The following is a 26,661-nucleotide window of genomic DNA, read 5'->3' as shown; positions in this document are numbered from 1 at the left end:
TGCAGCCATAAAAAGAAAAAAAAAGAAAATGAAAAAAGGGAGCCAGAGTTGACGGATAGAGCAGGGGCCACCCCCTGACCTCCTGCGTCACAAATGTGCAGTCTTGGTGGTGCCTATGATGAAAACGCATCCTCGAGGAAATGCCAATCCTTAACTCCTACACCACCCAGGCCCCAGAGGGGACACCCCACCGAGGCCATGGTTCTCCTCCCAAAACACAGTGGGGGGAAGGGAGCTGGATTATTTAGATGTCAGCTTCCTCCTTCTCTTCCCAAAGGGACTTTTCTTTTTTTTTTTTTTTTTTTTTTGCTTTTTTAGGGTCACACCCATGGCACATGGAAGTTCCCAGACTAGGGGGCAAATCGGAGCTACAGCTGCTGGCCTGCAGCACAGGATCCGAGCCACGTCTCGACCTACACCACAGCTCACAGCAGCGCCAGATCCTTAACCCACCGAGTGAAACCAGGGATCGAACCTGCGTCCTCATGGACCCTAGTTGGGTGTGTTAACCGCTGAACCATGAAAGGAACTCCCCCAAAGGGACTTTGAAGTGGGTCTAAAAGTCACCATTCAATAGCCCTTTAAGCCCCCAGAGGTTTCCAAGTCTCTCTCCTGCCTGTCAGGGGGAAGGCTTGGGGTTACAGGGACCCCTAAAAAAGATCTTCCCAGGAATAGGCCTCCTCCCCACCCCAGTCCTAAAATATATTTTTTTACCGTCTTCTGAACACAAATCCACTCCCCAGAAAAAGGCCCCAGGGGTATGGAATTCCTCCTTTGACTGTCCTATGCCCAGGCTGGTGATGAAACTCCCTCCAGCAAAGGGAAGGTATACGTAGGTGCTCAGTGCCTTAAGCCTGCCTGCAGGCTTAAGCATCAGTGAACAGCCGCGCGCGCGCGTGCACGTGCGCTCGCGCGCGGCGGGGGCGGGGTGGGGGGGACGCTGTCACCTGACACCAGGTTTGCTAAAGGAAGATGTTCCAGGTGGAAGCATAGGACCTGATTCCTAAGCCATAAATGCTTCTTATCACGGGATAAAGCCCAAATCTCCATTTAAAGAAAAAAATCCTAATGTGGATTCCCCTCCTCCCCTCTCCGGAGGATCAAAGCTGCTCCTTGAGGCCGTGTGATCCTGGGCCAGAGGGTGGCAGAGAGTCAGCCAGGCCTCTCACCAGGGAGGAAGTCCCTTTGCCTGGATGGTTCTGGAGAGGCCATCCCTCTTCAGAGGTCTCTCTCTTAGGTTCAAAGACCCGTGGGGGCTGAGAGGTTGGCAGCAGATGGGGAAGCGACTAGACCAAAAAACTGGGGCTTCCTGTTGGTGGAGGGGGTCCCGACCCACTGCCTGGTCCCCTGTCCCTAATCCCCATGGAAGTCTGGATGAGCTTCTCAAACTCCCACAGAGGCCCTCGCCCCATGTCGACTGCACAGGACCCGGAGCCTGAAGGTGTCTATAGGCACTGCGGGGGCAGGGTGGGGGGTGTCACATCCAGGAGAGGGAGCACCCTTCTGAGACTAGAACACCCCCATTCTGTGGGGGCCCACAGCCCCATTTCCCCCAATGCTAGAGCCTCCTCCAAGCAAAGTTTCCTTTCCCTGGACGCCTCTGAAGATTCTGGCAGATGAGAAAACCAGGCGTCCCTTGAGACCCCAGTCTCATCTCTTTCCATCTCATCGCAAGTGTTTGGGGGTGGGGGTGGGGGGCAGCCCCTTCCCTCTGATACCATCTGTTCCTCTCTCACTTGATCCCCTTTGCAATTCCTTTCTCAGTTCTGCCTCCTGAACTTCCCCCGCGCTGGCCATCACATACACACTCACACAGCAGCTCAGCAGCGTCCACATTCTGTGTTGGAAGAAAGGTCTTTGGGCTGCTTAGAAATGAAGTTTGGAGTAGCCTGCGGTGCAGCAGAAAAAGACGAGCCCCAGAGAATCGGCGGTCCCTGCCTGAGAGAGAAAGAAGCCAGCCCTCTTTCTGAGGACACCAGATTCCACAAACACCACCGCGTGTCCCTCGACTTCGCCATCCCACCGAGGCCATCTCCACTCCTCGGGCCCTCAACCCCAGGCCATCCCAAGGCTCCGGCCGGCTGCTTCCGAGGCGAGAGGACTGCGCAGGGGTCCGCGCCAAAATGATCCAAGGCAGGAATCCGGGGCTCCCACCCTTGTGCGGATCAAGTACCTTGCCGAGTCGCTCCCCTGGTCCCAGAGCTGAGACCAGGTGTGGGACAGGGGAGGAGCGAGGGAGGAGAGCGCTGCCCCTGAGCCGAGGGGCCGCGGGTGGGTGAGCGGGCCCCGCGCACCGGGTGAAAGGTGGCCCGGCGCGGGGCGGGGAGCGCAAGTGAGGGAGCGGAGGCTCTCAGATCTGGGGCAAGGGAGGAGACGCCCAGCCAGGGGGAGGAGCCGCTTCCCGCATCCTGCTGTCGGGGCTCCCTCTCGTCGCGGCTCCGCTATAAAACCCCGGCCAGCATGACCGCGGCACCCCCGGCTCGGCGGCATCTCAGCTCCTGCGCAGGATGTGGCTGCTGCTGGCGCTCCTGGTCCTCGCCGCCGCCCGGCCCTGGGCCCGCGCAGGTGAGCGCGGGCTTCGGCCCCAGGTCCCCTAGGTGGCCCCTCGGCGCCCCGGCCCCGCGCCCCTCGCCTAGGCTGCGCCCATGGGCGATCGGGGCGGCTCGAAGGGCGGAAGCAGGGAGGCCGGGTGGGGCGGGCGCGGGGAGCGAGGACCCGTGTGTGCCGGGCGGCGGCCGGGTGCGGGGCCCGATGGCCCTCGGCCAGGTGGCGTGCGGGTCTGGGGCAAGGATGCTTCTCCGAGCCGCCTCCACGCATGCCTCCGTTTATCACTCTTTCTGGCACGTCCCGCCTTTCTGGTGCGCCGTGGTCCGTCATCGGTCGCTGTCCATCCGGTGGCGGCTCAGTGCTAGGTGGCTGTCCCCGGCCCATAGCAAGGGTGCGGTGGGGCCCTGTCCTCCATGCTTCCCACCTTGGGTTCTTTGTACCCGGAGGCTGCCAGCACCCTTCACCTCCACAGCAGTGTTGGGAGCCTGGCGGGGGGCATCCGGAGACCCAAGGTCCCGGCCAAGCCGGTCTTTCCGGCCAGGGTGATTTTCGTTTAAAGATTAATAGTGAGACCAAGCTCTTAATTATTCGCCTAGGTGGGAGGTGGCAGGAGAGGGGTGTTAATATTTGATAAGGAGCTGAAGGCGCCTCCAGCGTCTGGACACAGGGATCCAATCGAGGGCAACTTCTGGGACCCTGGAGGGAACCACCTCCCTGGAAGCAGGCCCGAATCTGCCAGGCCTCAACTCAGATGCCCCTCAGATGGTCCTTGGGCTCCACGTGGCCAAACCTCCTGTCTAAAGCTGGATGCTCCTCCCTTGGAGGCATGGGGTGAGAATGCCCTTGGGAACTAGTGTGTGGTGGTTACAGGAGGGCTTGGCTGGCCCCTTGTGGGATGTGAGGGGCATCTTGGAGCACTCCCTCCCCCTTCCTAGGAGAGAAGGAAGGAGAAAACTCAGGGACATTTTTACATGTAGTGCAGGAGGTTTGAAACCTACTTCAGGGAGCTCCCACTGTGGCTCAGAGGATGAAGAACCTCACTGAACCTGGCCGTTCATGAGGATGCAGGTTCAATCCCTGGCCTCGCTCAGTGGGTTCAAGGATCCGGTGTTGCCGTGAGCTGGGGTGTAGGTCAAAGATGGGGCTCGGATCTGGTGTGGCTGTGCCCGTGGTGTAGGCTGGCAGCTGCAGCTCTGATTAGACCCCCAGCCTGGAAACCTCCATATGCCGTGGGTGCGGCCCTAAAAATAAAGAAAAAGAGAAAAAAAGTCTGCTTCAGCAGCTGGGCTATAGAAAGAGAAACACTTTGCAGTTGGACGTGGCTGCTTTGTAGCTGTGTGATCTTGGGTAACTCACTTAACCTGTTTCCTCACTTCGCAATAGAGTAATGCTGACTTCAGGTATTGTTCTAAGGATTCAATGGGGTCAGTGGGTATAAGGTGCCTAGTGCAGTGTACGCGTGGCACATGGCAGGCGCTCCACAGCCACATGGCTGTAATGGCTCTACCTCTGGGCCTGAGCCCAGCCAGCCAGGAATCTATCTCAGCCGCCCCCTCGCACAAGCTGTGCGCCCCGTAGGCGCTGGTGCTTTCTGCCTGGGAGCTGCTGAGGGGTCCTGCTTCCTCCTCCATTTCATCCCCAAGGGACCTTGAGGCTGGAGAGGGACCGGTCTGCACAGCCGAGTCCCTGGAGCATCTACTGCCATAGGGAGAGGAGGAAGGGAGGGGCCAGCCCCAGATCGGGCCAGAAGCTGCTGAGACTTTGCCCAGGGCATATTTGGGTTTTGCTGAGCTGGTTTCAGGATTCTTCCTCCCCCACACCCCATCTCACACCCAACCCCCGCCCAGTGGGAGGGTGGGGTGAGCAAGGTCCACTGGAGACCTTCAGTCATCTCTCAAGCAGGGGGCTGGGGTGGCAGGGAAGTCAAAAGTGGGGGCCAGAGGCTGGGTGACTGGCAGGAGTTGTTAGTTCTCTCACTCCATTCCTGGTTCCGGGTAGAACCCAGGGCTAAGGCCTGGGCATAGGTCCTCTCCTTCCCCGTCCTCTTGGATGTGGTGGCCCTTGTCTGCAAGGGCCGCCCTCTCATCAACCAGTACAGCAGCCTGAGCTGGTTTGCGAGCCCGCCACCCCTGAAAACCAGCCTATGCCTTCAGCCCCCAAACACAGACCCGACACTCACCTTGACCTCATCAACAGCATGTTTTCCTGGCTTCTGCTTCCTGAAGAGGGTAGTTACAAGGGCATTCAACCAAGCAGGTCAAAAGTCTCTGTGATGAAGACAGTACATCAGAGGTCACCATTACAAATCTAGGAACTGTAGCCAGAAGCAGAAAAGAGCGAATGCCTAAGAAAAGCTCAGCCTGGATCAGATGGACTCCAAGGAAGCTGGAGGGGGTTCCACCCATCAGAGCAGGTGCCTGAGGATTCTGGCTCAAGCAAGCCTCCCCTGGAACACCTTCCTCTTGGGCTTTGGTCCAGAAGAGGGGCCAGCTTGACTTCTGGAATTCCCATCGTGACTCAGTGGTTAATGAACACGACTAGGAACCATGAGGTTGTGGGTTTGATCCCTGGCCTCGCTCAGTGGGTTAAGGATCCGGCGTGGCTGTGAGCTGTGGTATAGGTTGCAGACACGGCTTGGGTCCCGCGTTGCTGTGGCTGAGGTGTAGGCTGGCGGCTACAGCTCCGATTGGACCCCTAGCCTGGGAACTTCCATATGCCGCGGGAGTGGCCCTAGAAAAGATGAAAAGACAAGGGGAAAAAAAAAAAGGAGGCCCCTTCTGCTTTCAGGACCTCTGAGAGGTGGAGATGCGGGAGAATAGCAACAGGGAGCCTTCCCTGGGTGCAGACGACTGCCTCTCCAGTGTGTCCACAGACACTGGCCTGGGAGTTTGGTAGCTTGAGGAAGAAAGGAAGAAAGTGGGCTCAGAAGAGTTAACAGATTCTCCTGCAGAGAACCAGCAAGAGTCAGAGCCAGGACTGGAGGCTGCGTGACAGACCCATCAGAGCTCTGCCCACGCACAGATGGCATGGGAAGTGGCCACTGCCCTTTGCAGAGGTGACCCTCCTGGGGCTTCCCAGATGCAGCAACTCCCAGGGGCAGCAGAGCCCTGCCTGGGGCAGGGGACAGTCTGTCACAGGGAAGACACTGCAGGGACTGCCCATCTCTGAAAGAGGCTGGGCCAGCAGGGTAGAGGAAGCATTTGGTCCAGGGCTGGGAAACTCAGAAGCCCACCGTGGCTCTGAGGGGCCCGGAGTGTGTGCAAAAGTGGCCACATTCCTCTAGGGGCTCAGCCTCTAGGCTTTCTTCCCACCCCCTAGGGAGAGCCTGCCTCCTCCGCCCCAGCCCCATTCCAGGGTCCCCAAAGGAGGGGGTGCTGGGCGGGGATGGGTGTGCTCGGGCTGAGCGGGAAGCCAGCGCTTTTCTTAGGAATTGCCTCATCCCCGAGTTCTTTCCAGCTCACTTCATTTCTCTCCTCTCTGCCCTCCCTTGACTTTGGCCATCTGCACCCCGACAGGAGGTGGGGGGAGGAGGGGGGCGGCGAGGAGGAGAAGGGGGGACTCGACTCCCTTCCAGGCTGCCTGGGATGCTCTCTTGCATCTCTCCTCTCATCCCCCTCGCAGTCCTGTGAGGTGGGTAGTCTTCATTCCATTTCACACACGGCAAAACGGAGGCTCAGGGAGATTCAGGGACTTGCTCCTAAAACCCCCAGCTCCTAAGGCGCCCCTGCTAGAATTTCGGCTCGGATCAAATGCTTTGTCCACCCTGCTGGCAGAGCCTTTATTTTTAAAAAAATCAAACGACTAATTTTAGACCAGTTTCAGGTTTTCAGAAACATTCAGCAGAAAGTGCAGAGGAGAGGGTTCCCACGCATACAGCTCACCCCGCCTTAGTGAGCGGTCCTCGCCCGTGCAGACTTTTCTCGGGGATGCCTGTCCTCCTGTCCTGAGTTGGGGAGATTGGAAGACGAGTCTCTCTGGCCCCAAACACCAGGACTGCGGGGTGGTGGAACAGGGTAAACGGCCTGGCTACCTTCCTTCCTGCAGGACTATGAGCAATTCGCCAAGAATGGGTCTTAATAGCAGCACAGTGTGTGTCTCGGGGAGGGGCCAACCTAATCTCCCCCATCGTCCGGGCCACTCCACTCCGGGAAAGCAGCCAGGCTGAAGGCGGCCCGTATTGTCCGAGGAAGGGGGTGGCCAGGCCCTAATCCTCCTCTTCCCCTCTCACCAGAGCCTCCCTCCCAGGCTTGAGGTGGGGGATGCCAGGAGGAGGAGGAGAGGTTGAGGAGCAGCCGATGGAGAGGGTCCAGGCTAGTCCTGGCTAGAGCTGACCAGCCTTGGAGGGCCCTCAAGGGCCTCGGGGCATTTCGGCTGCACTGAGGACAGTGCCCTGGGCCAGAGGACCAGTGGATTAGCTGCAGGTCAGGGATGCCTAGGGCCTGGCTGCTTGACCATCTCTTTCTCCATTCCTGCATTCTTTTTTCTTTTTTTTCTTTTTTTTGTCTTTTTAAGGTGTACCTGCAGCATATGGAAGTTCCCAGGCTAGGGGTTGAATCGGAGCTGTAGTTGCCCGCCTGCACCACAGCCACAAAAACCCAGGATCCGAGCTGGATCTGTAACCAACACCACAGCTCATGGCAACACTGGATCCTTAACGCACTGAGCGAGGCCAGGGATGGAACCCTCGTCCTCATGGATACTAGCAGGAGCTCCCCTGCATCTTCTTCTTAAGCCTCCTTTGCCTGGGCTCTCTGTCCCCCAGGACAAGACCCCAGGAATGCTGCATCCTATCCCAAGCCAGGCTCTACCCCTAGGACTCATGACTCACGGTTTGCCTGCAATCATAAAGATGTGTGTGTACAGAGTACACTGACACATCTGCACAAGCCTCATGTCCTTCCTCACTCTGTTCCAGAGTCACACTGGTGCTACCAGACTCAAGTTGAGCCCTCCAACTTCACCTGCTTGGGTAAGTACATCGAGGCTGGTGGTAGGGACCAGTCAGGTTGAAATGGAGCCCCAGAGAGGGTGGGAATGATGAGAGGTGATGGTGGCCCCAGTTGGATATCAGCTCCTAACACACACACGCACACGCACACATGCATGCACCTGGTGCTCAGGGAACCAGGAACACAGAGTGACCTGAGTCTTTGCTGAGACCTCTCATCATCACCTTTGTTACCAAGAAGGTCAGCCCTGTGGTTGTCTGTGAAATAAATCAGCAGCAGCATCAAAGGGAGACATTCATTTTGCTCCTTCTGGTGACAAAGCGGAGAGTTGGTCCCGGCAGGTGGACCTGGGAAGCGCTTCTCTGCACTTTTTCCAAAGCTGCCCAGTCTCCCTGGGGCACAGTCTGTTTCTCTGCTGTTTTGGTGACTGGGCATCGCCCCCCAGCCCCCAACTCCTGCAGTCCTGGGCTCCACCGGCTGAGGGGGTCAGGTACCAGGTGCAGGAGCCTGGCTCCCCCATCCCCCTGGGGCTCTGGGGAAGCTTAGCATCATGGGGTCTTTTCACGAGCAGCCCTTCCAGGGGACTCCAGGGTTTCCACACATTCTCCCACCCATGTCCTTTGAACCTCAGAGCTCCCAGGAAACAGGTTTTTACCAAGGATCTCCTTTCACAGAGCAGCATCTGAGGCAGTCCCCTACCCCAGCGCTCACAGCCTGTTCCCACCTGGCCCCACACCATGCCCCACGGGCTCCGCGTGTCTGTGTGTGTGGCTGTCTGTGGAGGAAGAACCAGGGCAGGGGGCAGAGTTCTGTGCGGGCATTCCCCCAGCACGGCCTGCCCACCCTCCCAGGGGCTGGGCACCAGGGCCTGACCGGAGTGGGGCAGAGGATGCCACGTCCCAGTGCCAGGCATCCCTGACTCCCAGCGCCCCCTCCCTCTCTCTGCCCAGGGCCAGACAAGTGGGGTAGTAGCTGCCAGAAGGACAACCAGTCACCCATCAACATTGCCACTGCCAAGGCACAGGTGGACCCAAAGCTGGGAGACTTCCACTTCTCCGGCTACGACACGAAGCAGAAGTGGGCTATCCAAAACAACGGGCACTCGGGTAGGTCTCAGGCAGGCCAGAGGGAGGCCCCCGACGGCAGGGGCCCCTGCTCTTGGGACCCAAGTTCCCCAAGGACTAGAGGGCTGGGCTCCTTTGGGGAGGGTAGACATGCCAGGTCCACCTTTTTTTTCTTTCTTTTTTTTTTTTGCTTTTTTTAGGGCCACACCTGTGGCATATGGACATTCCCAGGCTAGGGATCGAAAGGGAGCTGTAGCCGCTGGCCTACGCCACAGCCACAGCCACCCTGAATCCCAGCCACCTCTGCGACCTACACCACAGCTCACAGCAACGCCGGATCCTTAACCCACGACGTGAGGCCAGGGAATGGACCCTCATCCTCAAGGATACTAGTTGGGTTCATAACCCCTGAGCCACAATAGGAACTCTGGCCCGGTTCACCCTTTGGGGAGAGGCTGAAAAGCCCTGGAGGGGAGGAGAAGGGGAAGCAGGGAGGGCTTGGGAAAGAAGGGAACATTCTAGCAGTGTTTTCAATCCTGAGTTGGAGCAGCCTGGGGGTGGGGAAGGGGACGTGTTCTAGGAAGAAGGAACAGCAGGTACAAAGAGGCACAGAGGCGTGGAACAGCTTGGGGTGTTCAGCCGGCTGCATGTGGCCCTGTGTGCCTGGAGCACAGAACGAAGCCAGGAGGGACCAGAGCCAGCCCAGGGTCAGCCAAGCTGGGTGTCAGGCAGGTTGCCCAGGGCTGAGGCATTTGGACATGGCCCTGAGAACACGGGGGCACCTCGAGTGGAGGAAGCAGGGGCGGACCCGGCTGAGTTGCATGTTTGGGCAGGGTGTGCTGTGCAGGGGAGAGGCGGGCAGGGAGGCCAGTGAGGGACCACGGGGAGGTCCACGGCTTTGCCACTTATCCCATCCCTCCGGGCCCAGGACGGGAGCCAGTGAAGGTGGGAGATGGGAGAGAAAGTCCTGCCTGGGGGGAGCTGGGAGAGGCTAGCGGAGGTGGGTTCGAGGACTCTGTCATCTCCTGCGTCCCCCAGTGATGGTGTTGCTGGAGGACAAGGCCACGATTTCTGGAGGAGGACTGGCAGCCCGGTACCGGGCCAAGCAGCTGCACCTGCACTGGTCCAATGTGCTGGATATGGGCTCAGAGCACAGCTTCGATGGGGAACGCTTCGCCATGGAGGTGAGGGACCTCTCCCTGGGCCGGTGCCCTGGCTGGGCTCTGGGTGTGCGGTCCAGCTCCCTCACGGGTTCTCTCCATCCTTCTCACCCCCTACCAGATGCACATCGTGCATGAGAAAGAGAGTGGTACATCCAAGAACAAGAACCAGGACCACAAGGACGACATCGCAGTGCTGGCCTTCATGGTGGAGGTGCGAACACCATCCCTCCCCAGGGTCCCGGGGGCTGCCTCTCAGGATCCAGAGACCTGGGATCCCAGCCAGGCAGGAGGGGGCAGGGAAGGGCCCCCCCAACCAGCTTCCCCCGTGTTTCTCGGTGTCTTGTATACCCCAGGTGGGGAGCCCAGGACCTCTCAGGGCCAGACCAAGAGAATGAGCTGGTGGCTGCCACCGGCTCCCTCCAGGCCTCTCTCAAGAGCCCTTCCCTCTCATTCCAGGCCGGATGCAAGAAAAATAATAACTTCCAGCCCCTGGTGGAGGCGCTGACCTACATCCCGAGACCTAGTGAGTGAGGATGGGGAGGAGGCGGGTGGAGGGGCTGGAGGGGGAGCGGGAAGTAGGGAGGAGACTCCTTCCTACAAAGGAAGGTCTGGATGATCGGGCAGCTTGTGCTCTCAAAGTGCGGTGTATGGAAGTATCCATGAAGACACAGGTTCGATCCCTGGCCTCGCTCTGTGGGTTAAGGATCCAGTGTTGCCATGAGCTGTGGTGTAGGTCACAGACGCGGCCCAGATCCTGTGTTGCTATGGCTGTGGCGTAGGCCGGCAGCTGCAGCTCCGATTGGACCCCTAGCCTGGGAACTTCCATATGCCAGGGGTGGGTGCAACCCTAAAAAGCAAAAAGCAAAAAAAAAAAAAAAAGCGCGGTGTGTGAGGGTGTAAGCTCTCTCCCCCAGATATGAATACCATGATGAACCAGAGCTTCAGCATCTCAGACCTGCTCCCCAAGAAGGAGAGCCTGAAGCACTACTTCCGCTATCTGGGCTCCCTCACCACACCAGACTGCGACGAGAAGGTGGTCTGGACAGTGTTCCAGGAGCCCATCCAGCTCCACGAGAACCAGGTACACAGGGCCCAGCCGAGGGTGCAGCCTCCGCCTCCCAGCTCCCCAGAGATCATCCCTCTCGGGGTGGGCTTGGCCATCTGGGACTCAACAAGCCCCCCAGGAGGGGCTAACACGAGCCCAAGCTGTTCTTTAGTGATAGTGAGGATAGAAATAGTAATTCTAGGAGCTCCTGTCATGGCTCAGTGGGTTAAGAACCTGACTAATACCTATGAGGATGTGGGTTTGATCCCCGGCCTCGCTCAGTGGGTTAAGGATCAGGCATTGCTAAGGGCGGCAGTGTAGGTCGCAGACGCGACTTAGATCTGGCGTTTCTGTGGCTGTGGTGTAGGCTGGCACCTGTAGCTCCAATTGGATCCCTGGCCTGGGAACTTCCATGTGCTTTGGATGTAGCTCTAAAAAGACAAAAAAAAAAAAAAAAAAAAAAAAAAAAGGAAGGAAGGGAGAGAAAGGAAAGAAATAGTAATTATAGGTGATCTCTTGTGGCGCAGTGGATTAAGGACCCAGCATTGTCACTGCAGCAGCTTGGGTCGTGGCTACGGCTGCATCTGGTCCCTGGCCGGTAACTTCCACATGGAACTAGTGATGATAGGCCCTCAAAACCCAGAGCTGGGAGGCTACATGGCTAAGGGACGCTAATGAGAGCTAAGCCCCCCACCGATGCCAAGCGCTTTGCCCTCTTTTCCTCTGCACGAAAACCTGAGAGGGCTCAGAGAGGCCAGGTGACCGGCCCGAGGTCACACAGCCGTGCCACTTGCTTCCTCCGTCCCTGCTGAGCCTGTACCTTCCACAGATCCTCACATTCTCCGAGAAGCTGTACTACGACAAAGAGCAGAAAGTGTCAATGACAGACAACATCAGGCCCCTGCAGCCCCGGGGACAGCGCCAGGTTTTCAAGTCCCAGGCTCCAGGACAGCTGCTTCCGCTGCCGCTGCCCACCCTGCTGGCGCCCGTGCTCACCTGCCTGGTGGCAGTCTTCCTCCCCTGATGGCTCACGTCTGGACACTTGACCTCTGGTCTCAGCCCTTAAGAGGGCTGGGGCCTCTGTCCCTCAGGCTTCCCAGGTTGCACTTTGATGATGATTAAAATATTTTTGGATATTTTATGGAAGAATAAATATTCTCCCCCAAAATATTATTAGATATATTTTTGCAGAAACCTTTCTCATGTCTGTTTTTGGTTCTCACAACTCCCGCTGCCCTGTTTGCCTCAACTCCGTGCCAGGGGAGGGGCCTTAGGGCCTGGAGATTCTTCTAGCAGGGATCCCAGGGCACCCCTCCCGCCTTTGTCAGTTCGCTGTGGACATCCCGGTTGGAGAGGTGGGGAAGGGAACCGAGACAGCGAGAGCTGGACAAGTTCCAGGGCAGCCTGTTCATTATATAAGGGGGGGAGGCGGCAGCCCAGAAGAAGAGGAGGCTGGTTGGAGGCTGGGTGGAGGCCGTGCTGTGAGGCTGCAGCCAAGCCAGCTGAGACCCAGCCAGCGCTTTCTGCCGGGTACCAGGGAGTGGAGAGGGCAGGTCGTGTGTGGGGGCGGCCTAGGCAGCGTGGGCGGCGGGGTTCATTTATTTGCCCCAGGATTTCTTGAGCATCTGTGTTCTCCGCACTGGGGCTGCGGCAGGGAATGAGATACACTGAAATGCGGGTCCTCCTGGAGTGCACAGTCTAGGGGAAGACACTATAAATAAAACGGACACATGGTACAAGGTCTCAGAAGGCAGGAAGCTCAAAGAAAGCTAATTCGGCAAGATAAGGTGGTCTGCGGGTGGGAAGGGGCAGAGGGAAGACTTGAAGGAAGCTGGAAAGGGAGGCCATCTGGAGGCCAGCAAGTGTTCAAGCAGGGAGGGGAGGGGAGGGGAGGGGGAGGAGGGGGGAGGGAGGGGAGGGGGGAAGAGAAAGGAGGGAGTGGAGGGAGGGAGTTGGGGAGGAGGAAGGGGGGGGTTGGCGCAGGGGCTGCAGGGGTGAGAAGCAGGGGGAGCAGTTAGGAGCCAGCTGCAGTAGCGGGGGTGCTGGCTGGTGAATCCTAGGGTCTTTGGCCCTTAAGGGCGCCAATGAAGGCACCCCTCCCTACCCCAAGATCTGTCTCCAGTGGTTTTTTTCCTTCCTGGGGCCCAAAGAGGGAGTGAGACTCGGAGGCTGCAGATCCGGAGAGGAGGGTCCAGAAAACCAGGGGAGAAAGAAATAAGGGTCTCACAGGTTGGTCCTGGGTCCTGGGAGCCAGGGGTTGAGGGGCCCCAGGCTCTGAGACCTCACTGTTCAGGACAGGGCTGGATTTGGGGAGGAACATGAGATGGGTTTCGGAGAAGTGTGAGAAGCGGGGCGGAAGCCAAGAACTGGCCTTGCCGGGTGAAGCTGGGCCTCCTAACAGGCTTCTCGTCTGGAGGTGATGAGCTTCCCACAGGAAGATGGGGAACCAGGCTAGGGGAAGCCCTGGCTTGCAGTTGGGTCTGTGGAGGGGAGCTGGTTGGAGGAGGTGACCCCAAAGCCTTCCCCCACTCCGATTCCCTCTGAGTCCCTGACCGCCCCCAGCTAAGCCTGGGGGGAGGGAGAAGGGCTGTGTCCCCCCCCCCCCGCCCCCGTAGGCCTCCCTCTCCCTTTTTCCTCTGTGACAAAGAATAAGCACCCCCTCCCTTTCCTGGTGACCACACAGCCAGCCGTGGGGGGTGGGGGGTGGTGGTGATATTCCCGTTGCTATAGCAATAGCAGGCAGCTTGTGTCAGCAGGGGGTTGTGTGGACCAGAACCTGTTCTCTTCGGTTGGTTCCCACGCAGCCTGGGGGGAGGATCTAAGATCTAGGCTGCCCCCAGCCCCTCCCCCTCCCAGGCTTGGGGCTCACAGAATCTTGAACGCCCCCCCCCCCAACTCCACCCCAACCCCTGTCCCCACCGCTGCCCTCAAGGTAACATTCTGTGAGTAATGGGGCAGCAGAATCAGGAAATCCCAGCTCTTGGCTGGAGATGAGGAGACCTTGGCCGCCACAACTCCAGGGAGAAGGCGCACGACCCTCCCCCATCCCTCTGACCCCATGGTAATGAACCTGGCCAGTGGGGGCCAGAATGGGCACAGCTTGTCCAGGGCCCAGGGCTCAGACCTCCTCCCAGCATTCCGCCTGCCCTCCCCTCCCCTGGAGGCTTGGTGCAGATGCTGTTAGCACACGCACAACTCAGCAAGGTCACTGCTGGCAGGTCACCCCGTGAGCAGGAGCTGAGCGGGAGCGGGCAGTCACACCCCTGGAATTGGCCCCAGCACCCTGGAGGGCAAGGCTGATGGGCTGTGTTTCTGAGAGCCTGCTCTTCTGAGGAATTTCATCCTTTCCATTCCGCCCCCCGACACAGACCCACCTCTCTGGAGCAGGTGCTCTAAGCTCCTTGGGCCCCACCCCACCTGGCTCCTGACTCAGCTCAGTCCACAGCAGTTGCAACCTCAGATCCTTTACCTGCTGCACCGCCAGGGGAACTCCCCCCATTCCTACTTCCATTCGCTTCTGACACCCCTTGGGTTCCTGCATTGGGCCCGCAATGGGTACACACATGCAGTTGGCCAGGCCTGGGGAAGTCTCCATGGCTGAGGGTCTGGGCCACCTCCTGACTTCTCTGAGGTCCCATGATGCACAGTTGTTGAGTGCCCGCTGGGGCCATCCTATAAGGGTGGTGTTTCTCTCGTTGCACGGATGAGGATGCCGAGACCCAGAGAGGGGCTCTGGGGCCTGGCAGAACCTGGGGTCACTTCTCTGCACCTCCTCAGCTCCACGGCCAGCTTTCTCCTTTGACAGTCATCAGAGGGAGCCGACCTCTGACCCAGGGGCAGGGTGGGGTCCGCAGCCCCCTGTCCCACCCTGTCTCCACGTGCTGCTCTGTATCCCTGACGGACGGACGGTCCACTGGCCCCCTGTTTAGATTTGGCATCTGGGAGGTTGCCAGGGGCTAAAAATATTCCCCATGTGTTTAGATGATTCTTAGAAAATAAACTTCCCCATCTTGGCTCTCAGTTTGCACACTTGCTGGCCCTGCTTCCTGTGGCTCTGATCTGACAGTACAGGGGTGGGGGGGAAGGGAAGTGGGGGCGTTGGTGGGGGGAGAGCAGAAGGGCCTGTGAGGGCCCCAGAGTCGAGGGTGGTGGTGGTGGACGTGCACACGTGCACATGGAAGTATAAAGGCTTCTGTGTCACCCAGCTCCGGGGGGTGTCTGTACAGAGACTGCATTTTGAATGGCACCCCAGGGGCGTGTGACCCTGAGGCTCTGTGCCCCTATGTGGGTTGGGGCTGGTGGGAAGAGGCAGGGAAGCAGGTAATTTGGCAGGAATGGCGATGTGGCTTCTCTGCTGGGGGGGGGGGAGGGGGCTCATTTTACCCCCCTGCAAAATGGGCTAAGCTCGGCCCTTCTGGCAAACTGGGCCTCACTGTCCTCAGGCTCCTCCTGGTGACCTTGAGAGGAAGGCCAGGCCTGCGTCGGTGGGTGGGGCGCTGCTCCTGCACCTTTGCACCACACGAGGTCTAGTGGCTCTGTTTATTTATCTGAACAGGGACAAAGGCATTATCTCCTCCAGGGACCAAGGACATGTCCCGGCCGGTCTGCACCCAGGGAGGGGCTTCCTTTGGAGGGAGCGACAGGACAGACAAGTCACAAGCCAATTCCTTCCTCAGAGCCCTGCTCCCGCCTGAGGACTCAAATTCCAAGTGTTGGCTGCAGTATTATTTCCTCTGTGCCAGGGACTGAGGATTCAGGGAGCAAATCCCCATCGGTGTCTTTCCCCTAAGACTCTTTTTTTTTTTTTTTTTGTCTTTTTGCCTTTTCTAGGGCCACTCCCGTGGCACATGGAGGTTCCCAGGCCAGGGATCTAGCCAGAGCCACAGCAACGCTGGATCCTTAACCCACTGAGCAAGGCCAGGGATCGAACCTGCAACCTCATGGTTCCTAGTCAGATTCGTTAACCACTGCACCACGACGGGAACTTCATCCCCTAAGACTCCTGATGGGAGAGCAGACTCTTCAGGTACAGCAGGACCAGACCTAAAACACAGGCAGTGAGCTGGGGCCCCAGAGCCGCACAGACATGGATTTGAGTCCCTGTTCCCTACTGACTAGATAAGTGAGGGGACTTTGGTCATTTTTCTTTTCTTTTCCTTTTTTTTTCTTTTTAAAGGGCTAAACCCGCAGCATATGGAAGTTCCCAGGCTAGGGGTCAGATTGGAGCTGTAGCTGCCCGCCTACACCACAGCCACAACAACACGGGATCTCAGTGGATTAAGCATCCAGCCTTGCCGTGAGCTGTGGTGTAGGTCGCAGAGGCAGCTTGGATCTGGCATTGCTGTGGCTGTGGCACAGGCTGGCAGCTACAGCTCTGATTCGACCCTTAGCCTGGGAACCTCCATATGCCATGGGTGCAGCGCTCAAAAGCCAAAAAAAAAAAAAAAAAAAAAAAGTTGAAAACAATGGGTTCACGTCTGAGTCTGGGTGAAGGTCCCAGCTCATGGGCTCAAGTCACAATCTGAGTTGTGCAGTTTCCCTAGGAGAGGGAGGACTGAAGGATGCGTGGGGCCTACAGATGGGTATAGGGGTCTGGGTGTTCGCTTTCCTGCTGTGGGATGGACTGGGCTGGGGACAGGGGTCCCGTTTCACCGGCTGCTTTCGGGGATGGAGGTAGGGACTAGTGGGCGGAGGGTGGGAGCCAGAGGCGCCATGTGCTGGTTTGCCTCTGGGGTCAGTGGCCTGCGTGGTGGGGTTACAGAGATGCTCCTCCCTGGGGGAGACACACCCCCTCACGCACACCACGGGCCGTCTCCCTGCCAGACACGCAGGGACATCCCCCCCCAGCACTCCACCCATGCCCAGAACAGAACACCCAGCCAGATTTCCCAGTCTGACCTTTGCCCAGCGTGGCCTAGAATCACCCAGGCCATCAGGAGGAACCAAGGGGGCCAGTGGAAGCCCAGGCTGCCGTTTGTCTCCCATCCCTGCCTTGTTGGTGTGGGGGGGGTCTGGCTGGGTGTCTGCTTTCCTGCTGTGGGATGGACTGGGCTGGGGACGGGGTTCCCATGTCATCTTCCTTGGCCCTTCCCCTCCTTCTTCCCAAGTGGCTGGGATGTCTCACGGGCCCACGTCCCCCGCTCTCCAGCACAGGCTCCGTACCTGCTGATTGCCAGTGGGCCTCTCCTGTCCTGGATGTGCTGCAGGCTTCCCCCAGGACCTGGCCTGCACCCAGCTAGGGTTGCCAGGTACGTTTGCGTTGCGGCTAAACGGCGACTACATTTTCACACACACACACACAGAAGTGCATCCCTTCCAAGCTGCGCGCTTACAGTGAAAGATCATGTGTTGTTTATCTGAAACTGACATTGCACTGGGTGTCGTGTATTTGGTTTACCAGGTCTAATGACCCTAACCCGCACCCCACCTACCCCAGGGAGACAGGCCAAGGGAGAAGGGGGGACCAAAGAAGGGCCCAGAGGCTGAGACCACCACCCCTTCCCCCTCTGGCCATCCCCCCTCTCCCTCCAGCTGCCCACACCTTCCAGGAACTGCTAGCGGGCTGGTCAATGGGTTTCCCTCCAGAATAGATGATTCTGGTTTATCAGGCTCCCGGTGGGGAGGGCTGGCTTCCGAAGGGCGTTGGAACAGGCCCTTCTGCCCATGGATTTCCCCCCACTGTTTTCCAGGGACTTGGGAGAGGCTGGTGCCAAGGAAATCGCTTTATCTTCCTCTCCTGGTCTGGGCCCGAGCCCCCCTCCCTGAGGCTGGATGTGCCAGGGCTCCCTTCCTGCAGCCGGGCTCCCACCCATCATCCCAGCCACCTCGTGCGGAAGGGAGCCCTCAGGCAGCGCCTGGCTGCCGTCTCGGGGGTGCGGTCTGAAGGGGCGCGATGCCAGGGTTTTATTTACAAACTGAGAGACTCAAGAGGAGCGGGACCGTCAGGGCGGGAACGCCCGTCCAGCTCACAGCCTGGGGTGCAGGCAGAGAAGGATCTGGAGGCCGGTAGCTGGCCACATCCCCTGGGTTCACATTAGACACCTTTCCCCTTGTAACCTCCCAGATCTGTTTACCTTCGAGAACACTATTCCCAGGCCTCATCTGTTACGCAAGGCCCTGGTTTAAGTACTTTACACCTCGTCGCGTTTAATTCGGCTGGCGACCTTTAGAACTGTCAACTTCCACTGGAACAGCGGCTCCCGGACTGTGGGGATTTTCACATTTGGTTTCTTGCTTGCGGTGGACACAAGCTCAGAGTCCCCTGCAAGGATCGGCAGCAGCGGGTCCCAGCTCTGGGTGCTGCCAAAGTACAGACACCTTTAGCTGCTGGCCTCTCCAGGGAGAGGAAGCCCCTTTGCTCAAGGTCACACTCCTTTTCTCTTTTCTTATTTTTTAGGGTCGCATGTGTGGCATCTGGAAGTGCCCAGGCTAGGGGTCAAATTGGAGCTGCAGCTGCCAGCTTATGCCACCGCGAAAGCAACTTGGGAACCAAGCCGCGTCTGTGACCCACACCACAGCTCACAGCAATGCCGGATCCTTAACCCACTGAGGGAGGCCAGGGATCGAACCTGCATCCTCAAGGTTTGTTACTGCTGAACCACAATGGGAACTCCAAAGTCACACTCCTTTCTGCAGCCCCCCAGCCAAAGCCGGATCAACGGGGCAGGGAAGGGGGACTAAAGTATGGGCCCCATTTAGGGTAACCCCAAACGGCCGCTGCAGCTTCAGAGCTCACGGTGGCGCCCATGGAAGTTACCACCGCACTCATGTGGCTGCTCCACTTCTCATCCTTCTCAATCCTGCTTCCAGCAGCCCCCCTTCCACAGGTGCTGGACCTGGAGGCAACTCCTTAGTAAACATGCTGCCCACTGAACGCCATCGGCCCCCCAGGAAGCCACGCCTGGGGACTCAACTGTCCGGACAGCGCAGAGCACGAAGAAGACTCACAACCAATGCCTGCTAAGAAGAACTCTCTGGGGCAGGCACTGCCACGCCCCGCGCTGCACAAATAACAGGCTAATAAGACCAGCTTGCGTTTACTCAGGTGAAACTATTTGACATGCTCTCTCTTGGTCCTTCTGAGATGGGCAGGTTTGTTTGTTTGTTTTTTGGTTTCTTGTCCTTTTAAGGTTGCACCCGAGGCATATGGAGGTTCCCAGGCTAGGGGTTGAATCAGAGCTGTAGCTGCCATCCTACACCACAGCCACAGCCACGCCAGATCCGAGCCGCGTCTGCAACCTACACCACAGCCCATGGCAACATCAGATCCTTAACCCACTGAGCAAAGCCAGGGATTGAACTCGCAACCTCATGGTTCCTAGTTGGGTTCGTTTCCACTGCGCCATGACGGGAACTCCTGATGTGGGCATTTCTATATTCTGCACTCTCAGACAAAGAGATGAAAGACACGGGGACCCAGGGCTAGCAAGGAGAGTAGGATTTGGACCCAGAGAATCTGATGCTCAAACTACCCTCTTAGCAGCACTTGTGGAAGGAAACTGAGGCTTAGCCAGGGAAAGGAGCTCGCCCCTTGCCAGCCAGTGAGTCCTTGCTTGAACAGAGAGCTGCTGACCTGAAAATGCTTCTAGGGAGTCCTCTCTTAACAGTTTTGTTTTGTTTTGTCTTTCTAGGGCCACATCCGCAGCATCAGGAGGTTCCCAGGCTAGGGGTTGAATCAGAGCTACAGCTGCCAGCCTACGCCACAGCCACAGCAACGTGGGATCTGAGCCGCATCTGTGATCTACACTACAGCTCACCGCAACACTGGATCCCCAACCCACTGAGCGAGGCCAGGGATCAAACCTGCATGTTCATGGATACTAGTCAGTTTCAAAACCCGCCAAGCCATGGCGGGAAGTCCGTAGGGAGTCCTCTTTTAGAGGGAAGCTTGGATGTAGAAAGCACCGAGCCAATCGGACAGGTTGGGGACACGGGCCGTTCTAAGACTTGGAATGTGCTCCCTGGCCCTCCCCTGCCTGCCTGTGGCTTGTCTCATGAGGTCTACACAGCAGCCAAAACCCGGCTTCGAAGTGACTCCTCTGAGAAGCCTTCCCCAGCCTCTGCTCCCCACACCCTGACTTCACCCCCACCAAGATCCTGAAAGGGGACTGGAGGATCCCCTCTGAGCCAGAGGATGGAAGTGCCAGGGCAGGGCTGGCCGCACTGAGCAGGGCACGCAGCAGAATGAATAAAGGGCAGAATGATAGCACAGACTTAGCAGGCACTATTCCAGGGCTGGGACTAAATATTTACCTTGCCCATTGGGCAATCCTGAGAGATAAGCCTGGTTTTTCCGAGCTCTATTTATGCAGACTTTCCTTCAGGGACTGACACAATCAATCTGGTTTTGTTAGAGTTTGAACAGCTGTTTCCACATGTGAGGCCTGGGTGTACAAGGTGCTTGATCCTCTGCTTCCACTGGTCCCCCGAGCACCACGTGTCCCCTCCAGGGAGTCTGTTTTCCAGCCCTCGGGGCCCTAAGTCCCTTTGCCCCTCCGTCCTGCGGGCCTGCCCAGGCTCCAAGGGGCTGCAGGTCCAGGCAGGGTTTCAGGCTAGTTTCAGCTGTGGATTCACAGCCATCACAGGTTGAGTGACATCTGGGCGGCTTGGAGGGTGGTAGGACAGTCCCGCTGGGGTTGGCCGCCTGAGTGGCCCCCTGGGGGTGCCTCTCTTAAGGGAGAGGAGTTGGGCGTGACACGCTGGGCCCAAGTGAGATTCCAGAGTTGCAGAGGGCGGAGGGCTGCAGAGCTTTGTGTGGCTTCTCTCTCGCTCAGCCTCTGGGATTCATGTCGGGGTCATAAGGGGAGTGGGAGCAACCTCTGAAAAACCAGAAGAGCAATTGCACCCAAACCCTGGCATGTGGGGAAAGCGGCTAGGCTTTGGGGACGCTCCCTCGGAGCAGAAGTGACCAGAGTGGGTCCCTCCCCCCAGTGCCCAGTCTGTGGGGGAGGCAGGGGGTGGAGTTGGATGAAGGGGCCTAAAAGCTCAGGTGGACACCACGTGGCAGCTGAAAGACCCGTTTAAGACACACAGAGGAGTTCCCATCATGGCGCAGCAGAAACAAATCTGACTAGTGCCCATGAGGATGCAGGTTCGATCCCTGGCTTAGCTCAGTGGGTTGGGGATCCGGCGTGACCGGGAGCCTTGGTGTAAGTTACAGACCTGGCTCAGATTTGATGTTGCTGTGGCTGTGGTGTAGGCCTGTCGCTATAGCTCTAATTCAACCCCTAGACTGGGAACTTCATATGCCTCAGATGTGGCCCTAAAAAGCAAAAAAAAAAAAAAAAAAAAAAGGCACATTAAGAGAACCCTCCCGAGGCTGCCGTCCATGTCTACACAGAGAAGTGGGGTTTTGCAAGGGTAAGAGAAAGATCCAGTGACACCTACATCATCCCAGAGAGAGAGCTTTCATTGAGCCCAGGGCTGTTTGGGCCAAGCCAGCACAGTTGGTACAGAAGCTGGTTTAGAGACGCTGCTGAGTGGAATTTGGCGACGGTTCAAGTTCAGGAAACTCAATGAGGCTGGCCTGCGCTCTAGATAAGGAAACGGTTTCCTCAACAAACTAACCCATGCAAACAGGATTACAAGATGAGACATTTCAACCAAGCCTTTGTCAGGGGCGGTGGCCATGCTGCCCCTCCCAGGGGGGTGTCCCCTCAGGAGTGCTGCACGCCCTTGGCTTCAGTGGCTCTTTCATTTTATTTTATTTTTTTGCACCCATGGCATATGGAGGTTCCCAGGCTAGGGGTCGAGTCAGAGCTGGAGCTGCCAGCCTCTGCCACAGCCACAGCAACACCAGATCCGAGCCACACCTGTGATCTACACCTCAGCTCAAGGCAATGCTGGATCGATCCCACTGATCCAGGCCAGGGATCAAACCTATGTCCTCATGGATACTAGTTGGATTCATTACCACTGAGTCACAGTGAGAACTCCCAGGGTTTCTTTTCTAATCGGGGAGTTTAGATTTCCCTCCAAACTTATACTGGTTATGTACAAGAATCCAAATTAGGCATAGTTTCTCCTCTTCCATGGCATATGGAAGTTCCCAGACCAGGGATCGAATCTGAGCCGCAGCTGCAGCAACACCAGATCCTTAACCCATTGCTGAGGACTGAACCTTCGCCACAGCAGAGACACAGCTGGATCCTTAACCCACTGCACCACAGCAGCAACTGTCCCCTTTTTTTCTCTCTTCCCTTCTGTCTCTCTCTTTTGACATACATCAGTTTTGGACGGAGGCCTCTCATCAAAGAGGAGAGATAAGAAAATCAAAGCTGGGCTCATAAACCCTGGGGGGAAAAGACAGCGGGCTGTCACTTTGGGACTCAGCACAGTCTGAACTGAATGGAAGGCAGCTGAGGAGCTGCCCGCTGCGCAATGGGTCTGCTGGGGTGGCCGGATGGACATGTGCTATTTGGTTTAGGAGCCCCGGCTCACGAGCGCAAACACCTGGGTCAGGCTCAATTGTTCTCCCTCCCTTCCCAGCAAAGGCCAGGAAGGAAAAGGCTGCAGCTGAAGGGAGGAGGCATTGTCCTTGGTGTCCAGGCGTCTCAGGTAGCCGGGCTGGCCGGGGGCCAGTGGCGAGCACGGGATTCTCAGGCTTCTGCGGCGGGTGGCTGCCTTCCCAAATCCAGCCCATTCAGTCCTGGTCTTTCCCATCCTGCCTCTGGAATGATCACATCCCTGCTAAGTCCCTGATAAGATACTATCAGACATTCCAAAGTCCAGCTTGGAGCCAGAGGCCTTGACCTGCCCGAGTCCCTTCTTTCTCCCTCCCTAGTCCACCCCCCCTTCTACACCCGCTCCCGCCCTTAGTTCAGCTCCTAAAGGCCCTGGGCCTCCAGAGGTGAAGAGAACAGACCTAGGACATCAGGCTCCCTCCACCGTCACTGCATGGGAATTCCCGTCGTGGCTCAGCGGGAACAAACCCCGGACTCGTATCCATGCAGACGCGAGTTCGATCCCTGGCCCTACTCAGGGGGTTAAGGATCTGCCATTGCTGTGAGCTGCTGTGTAGATCGCAGATGCAGCTTGGATCTGGTGTTGCTGCGCCTGTTGCTGCAGTTCTGATTTGACCCCTAGCCTGGGAACTTTCATATGCTGCGGGTACGGCCTTAAAAAGAAAAAAAAAAAAAAAAAAGTCACTGCATGGCTATTTGCTTCAAGAGAGTTTTTCATCTTCCAGGAAAAGGGGGAGGAAGCGGAAGCTGCTTGCAGGACACCTACTTCCCCTTCTTATTATGTAACAATAATACCGAGTTATCGGTTGTAAAAGGGCTTCACCTTCTCCTTCAGCGATGATCACAACACAATAATGATGACCCTCGTCCCTTCTTAGGGGTTCAGGGTGATTGACCCAAGGTGACTGACGGTCTTGCCAGAAGTTGCTAAGCGGTGGATCACACTCTCCCGTTCCGGGGCAAGTAGGGGTGGCGTGGGGTGTAGAATCAGTCAGATTAATCTGGAGTCGAAGCCAGCTCAGAACTGTTCTGTCTGTGTGACCCTCTGGGCAAGAGACTTAAGCTCACTGAATCAATTTCCTCATTTATAAAAAGATAACTCATTCCTGCCAGAGCTATGGTAATCATTAAATGATGAAGGAAACAGGCAGAGCGTGGGGTCTGGCAAGCAGTACATGTCCACTCGATGGCTAAATGCCTTCTCCAACTTATCTCCCCATTCCAAGCGCAGGACAATGCTTTCTGCCACATCATAGGTATCTGATAAACATTTGATAGATGAGTGATATAAATGCTGCCCTCTCCCTTTCCTATCTCTCCCCAAGTGAGAGGATGTTTATTTGCAACTCCAAGCCACGGGGCGCTCTGCAAACAAGGAGTGGCAGCAGTAACTTGTTCCACCTGGCAGGAAAAGGCCACAGCCCCTGGGGCTGGCTCCCTATAGACACCCAGCCAGCTGCAGGCTGCTCCCGTGGTCTCTGCAGGGAGGGAGGGGAGTCGACTGGCTCTTGCTCTAGTTGGCGGACTTTTCCTCCCCCGCCCGGATGTACTGAGAGTAGCAAGATGGCTTTAGAAAGGCCCATCCTGCTGACACGCAGTTGCTCTCCTGATGAAATGGGGCAGGACCGTGTGGGTCCCTTGTGGGTACAAAAAGCGCCCCCCACCCGCCCTGGTTCTTATTTGTAAAAAAAAATCATGGTCTTCAAGGCCTTCCCTGAGTTCTAAAGAGCAGGTTCAAGCAGTGACTAATTAGGGAAGCGAGGGGAAAGCAGTCCAGAAACAACAGTTTGGCTCTACAAGAGTCCTAATTCCTCCTCAAAGGATACACATAAAAGTCATCTGACTTTTAAGTCAGATATAAACATAAACTGACGCCTTTGAGATATTCTGCAGAAACTAAGACCCACACCCAGCGGAGGCTGGGGACTACCTGCTGCCCACTAGCATGGAGACCCGGGGCCGGTGGGAACCGGGTGATTGATGTCTCGCAAAACGTCACCGTTATCTCGCCACGCGCCAATCAGAGAACTGTGCACGAGCCGATCAGGCACCCACCACCCTTCTGTCTATAAAAACCTCATGCCCAGCCCAGCCAGCAAAACAGATACGAGACAAACTTACCTCTTGTTCTTCATGGTCACCGCCCTCTCAGTCAATACGCCTTTCTCTGCTCCAGACTCCGACGTTTGCATTTGTTTAGCCTCACTGGGCATCGGGCACACGAATTTGGATTTGAGAATGCTGCGGCTGGGGGCCGTTTTTCTGGGAGCTCTTCAGGGCGTGCTGCAGCACTGCATCATGGGCTTTTTTTTTTAACTGCCTGCACCTGCGGCATAGGGATGTGCCTGGGTCAGGGGTCGAATCCGAGCCACAGCTGTGACCAATGCTGCAGCCGCAGCAATGCCAGGTCCTTAACCTACTGCACCACAGCAGGAACTCCTTCCTGTGGTCAGCTTTCTGAATGCGTCAGGGTCCAGGGTGCTTTGCTGAACATCTGATCCAGATCTCCAGAAGCTGCTTGAGCAACACCCCATCCCCAGCCTTACTTAACCTAGAGCAACTCCAACCTCACCTGCTTTAGCCGTCCTTGCTTCAGATAAAATGCAGCTGGGGCAAAGGGTCCTGTCCTGATGTTGTTTCGCCATAAAAGCTGAAGACCACTGACCTCAGACAAACCCTTCACAGTTCACAAGGGAAACGAGGGGCAGGGGAGACGAGTGACCTGCCCCAAGTTCTGCAAGAGGCAGGGCGACATGGCTTTTCCATGGTGTCTGCTACGAGGACAACCCTGAACGAGGGGCTGGAGCAGCCAGACCACAGGCATCTCCTGATTCATCCTGGGGTGGGGTGAGGGTCCCTGCTGATCCTCAATGGGGAAGGCCTCTTGGGGTTTAGCCATCAGCTCAGAGGATCCTGCTGTAAAGAGGTGAAGAGCCCAACTGTCCCCGCAACCCCGGGGCTCCCAGGGGTCTTGGGTGCCTCCACCAGCCTGGTGTCCCTTTTCCTCTCTGGGCCCTCCTCTCTGTTCTCCAGCCCTTTCCACAGCCCTTCCACTTTCCCTCCCACTCCTGCCTTGTCCCTTTTTGCTTTTCCCCTACTTCCTTTGATCTTCTGGGAGCACTTGAAGCCCAGCATCCATCTGCATTCCTCTTGGGCTTGTGGTAAAGTCCAAAGTTCATTCTCAAGAGAAATTTCGGCAAAAGTGGATTGGGTACATGAAAGAGAGAGTTCAGGAGCTCCTGTTGTGGCACAGTGGAAATGAACCCGACTAGGATCCATAAGGGTTCAGGTTCGATCCCTGGCCTTGCTCAGTGGGTTAAGGATCTGGTGTGGCTGTGGCTGTGGTGTAGGTCGCAGACGAGACTTGAATCCCGAGTTGGTGTGGCTGAGGTGTAGGCCGGCAGCTGGAGTTCAAATTCGATCCCTTGCCTGGGAACCTCCCTATGCTGCACCTGAGGGCTTTAAAAAAAAAGACAAAGAAGATAAAGTTCAGTTATAACTAACACAAATTATATTGCTTATAATCACATGGTCTGGAGTTCCCGTCGTGGTGCAGTGGAAATGAATCCGACTAGGAAACATGAGGTTTCGGGTTCGATCCCTGGCCTTGCTCAGTGGGTTAAGGATCTGGCGTTGCTGTGAGCTGTGGTGTAGGTCGCAGACGCGGCTCGGATCTGGTGTTGCTGTGCCTTTGGCATTGGCTGGCGGCTACAGCTCCTGATTAGACTAATAGCCTGGAAACCTCCATATGCCATGGGTGCGGCCCTGAAAAGACAAAAAAAAAAAAAATCGCATGGTCTCAGAGTAGTGTGAATTTAAGAGATTCAAATGAAAATGTTTTACAACTATGCCAAAATACTTGACAATGTGAAGCACTTTTAATAGAACTGGCTTCCCCCCCACCTCCAAAAGGGAGTTCCCTGGTGGGCTTGTGGTTAAGGACCAGCATTGTGGCTTGGGTTGAATCCCTGGCTCCAGAACTTCCATGGGCCAAGAAGAGTTAAAAAGAACTGGTTCTGTAGGAGAAAATGTCTCGATAAAAAAAAGTAGAAAGGAGACACCCTGGCCATGATGACTAAGCAAAATCTGGCCAAACTGCCCCTAACCACCCCTCCCCCACACATCTGCTTCTGTAAAACTTGCTCCCGCCTCTATTACTTTGCCAGTTCTCACTCTGGTCTGCCAAGCACGGACCTGGAAGAACTAGCCCATAAAAGCCTTGTGAAGCCCTTCTTCAGGGCTCAGACTCTGGAGAGCGATCTCCTCTGAGCCCGCCGGCAATAAACTTGAGTTCTCCACCTCTCCGAGTGCTCGCTTGGTTTCTCACCGGGTGAAAGAGCTGATACGCTGCAGCCACAGGGCTGCTGGAGCTGGTACCCTACAGCCACAGGGCTGTCGCCAGAGCTGATGCGCTGTGGAGCAGGGCTGCTG

General features: G+C 56.9%; 1 protein-coding gene and 1 long non-coding RNA gene across 2 annotated transcripts in view; one reads left to right on the top strand and one right to left on the bottom strand.

The window, feature by feature from the left end:
* The window catches only part of LOC110256037 (uncharacterized), a 46,852-nt gene extending 22,364 nt beyond the window's left edge, over positions 1-24,488 (bottom strand). The window contains exons 1-2 of the long non-coding RNA XR_014821359.1: positions 24,352-24,488; positions 4,727-4,814 (exon numbers count right to left, since the gene is read on the bottom strand). This is a non-coding gene — a long non-coding RNA (uncharacterized LOC110256037). The remainder of the gene's footprint in view (positions 1-4,726; positions 4,815-24,351) is intronic.
* Positions 2,450-11,948, top strand: CA4 (carbonic anhydrase 4). The gene is given in 8 exon segments (NM_001243920.1): positions 2,450-2,565; positions 7,463-7,516; positions 8,447-8,602; positions 9,599-9,744; positions 9,842-9,934; positions 10,180-10,246; positions 10,638-10,804; positions 11,598-11,948. Coding segments are annotated over 8 exon segments (936 nt in total). The 5' UTR covers positions 2,450-2,507; the 3' UTR covers positions 11,793-11,948.
* Positions 24,489-26,661: the final 2,173 nt, after the last annotated feature.

The sequence above is a fragment of the Sus scrofa genome, chromosome 12 (assembly GCF_054392235.1).
Source record: "Sus scrofa isolate SSC_HxYL_T2T_F1_AM1 chromosome 12, Sscrofa_HxYL_maternal_Yorkshire_Landrace_v2.0, whole genome shotgun sequence".
Taxonomy (NCBI): Eukaryota; Metazoa; Chordata; class Mammalia; order Artiodactyla; family Suidae; genus Sus; species Sus scrofa.
The sequence above is the reverse complement of the archived record's forward strand: the minus strand, read 5'-3'. Positions and strand labels throughout refer to the sequence as shown.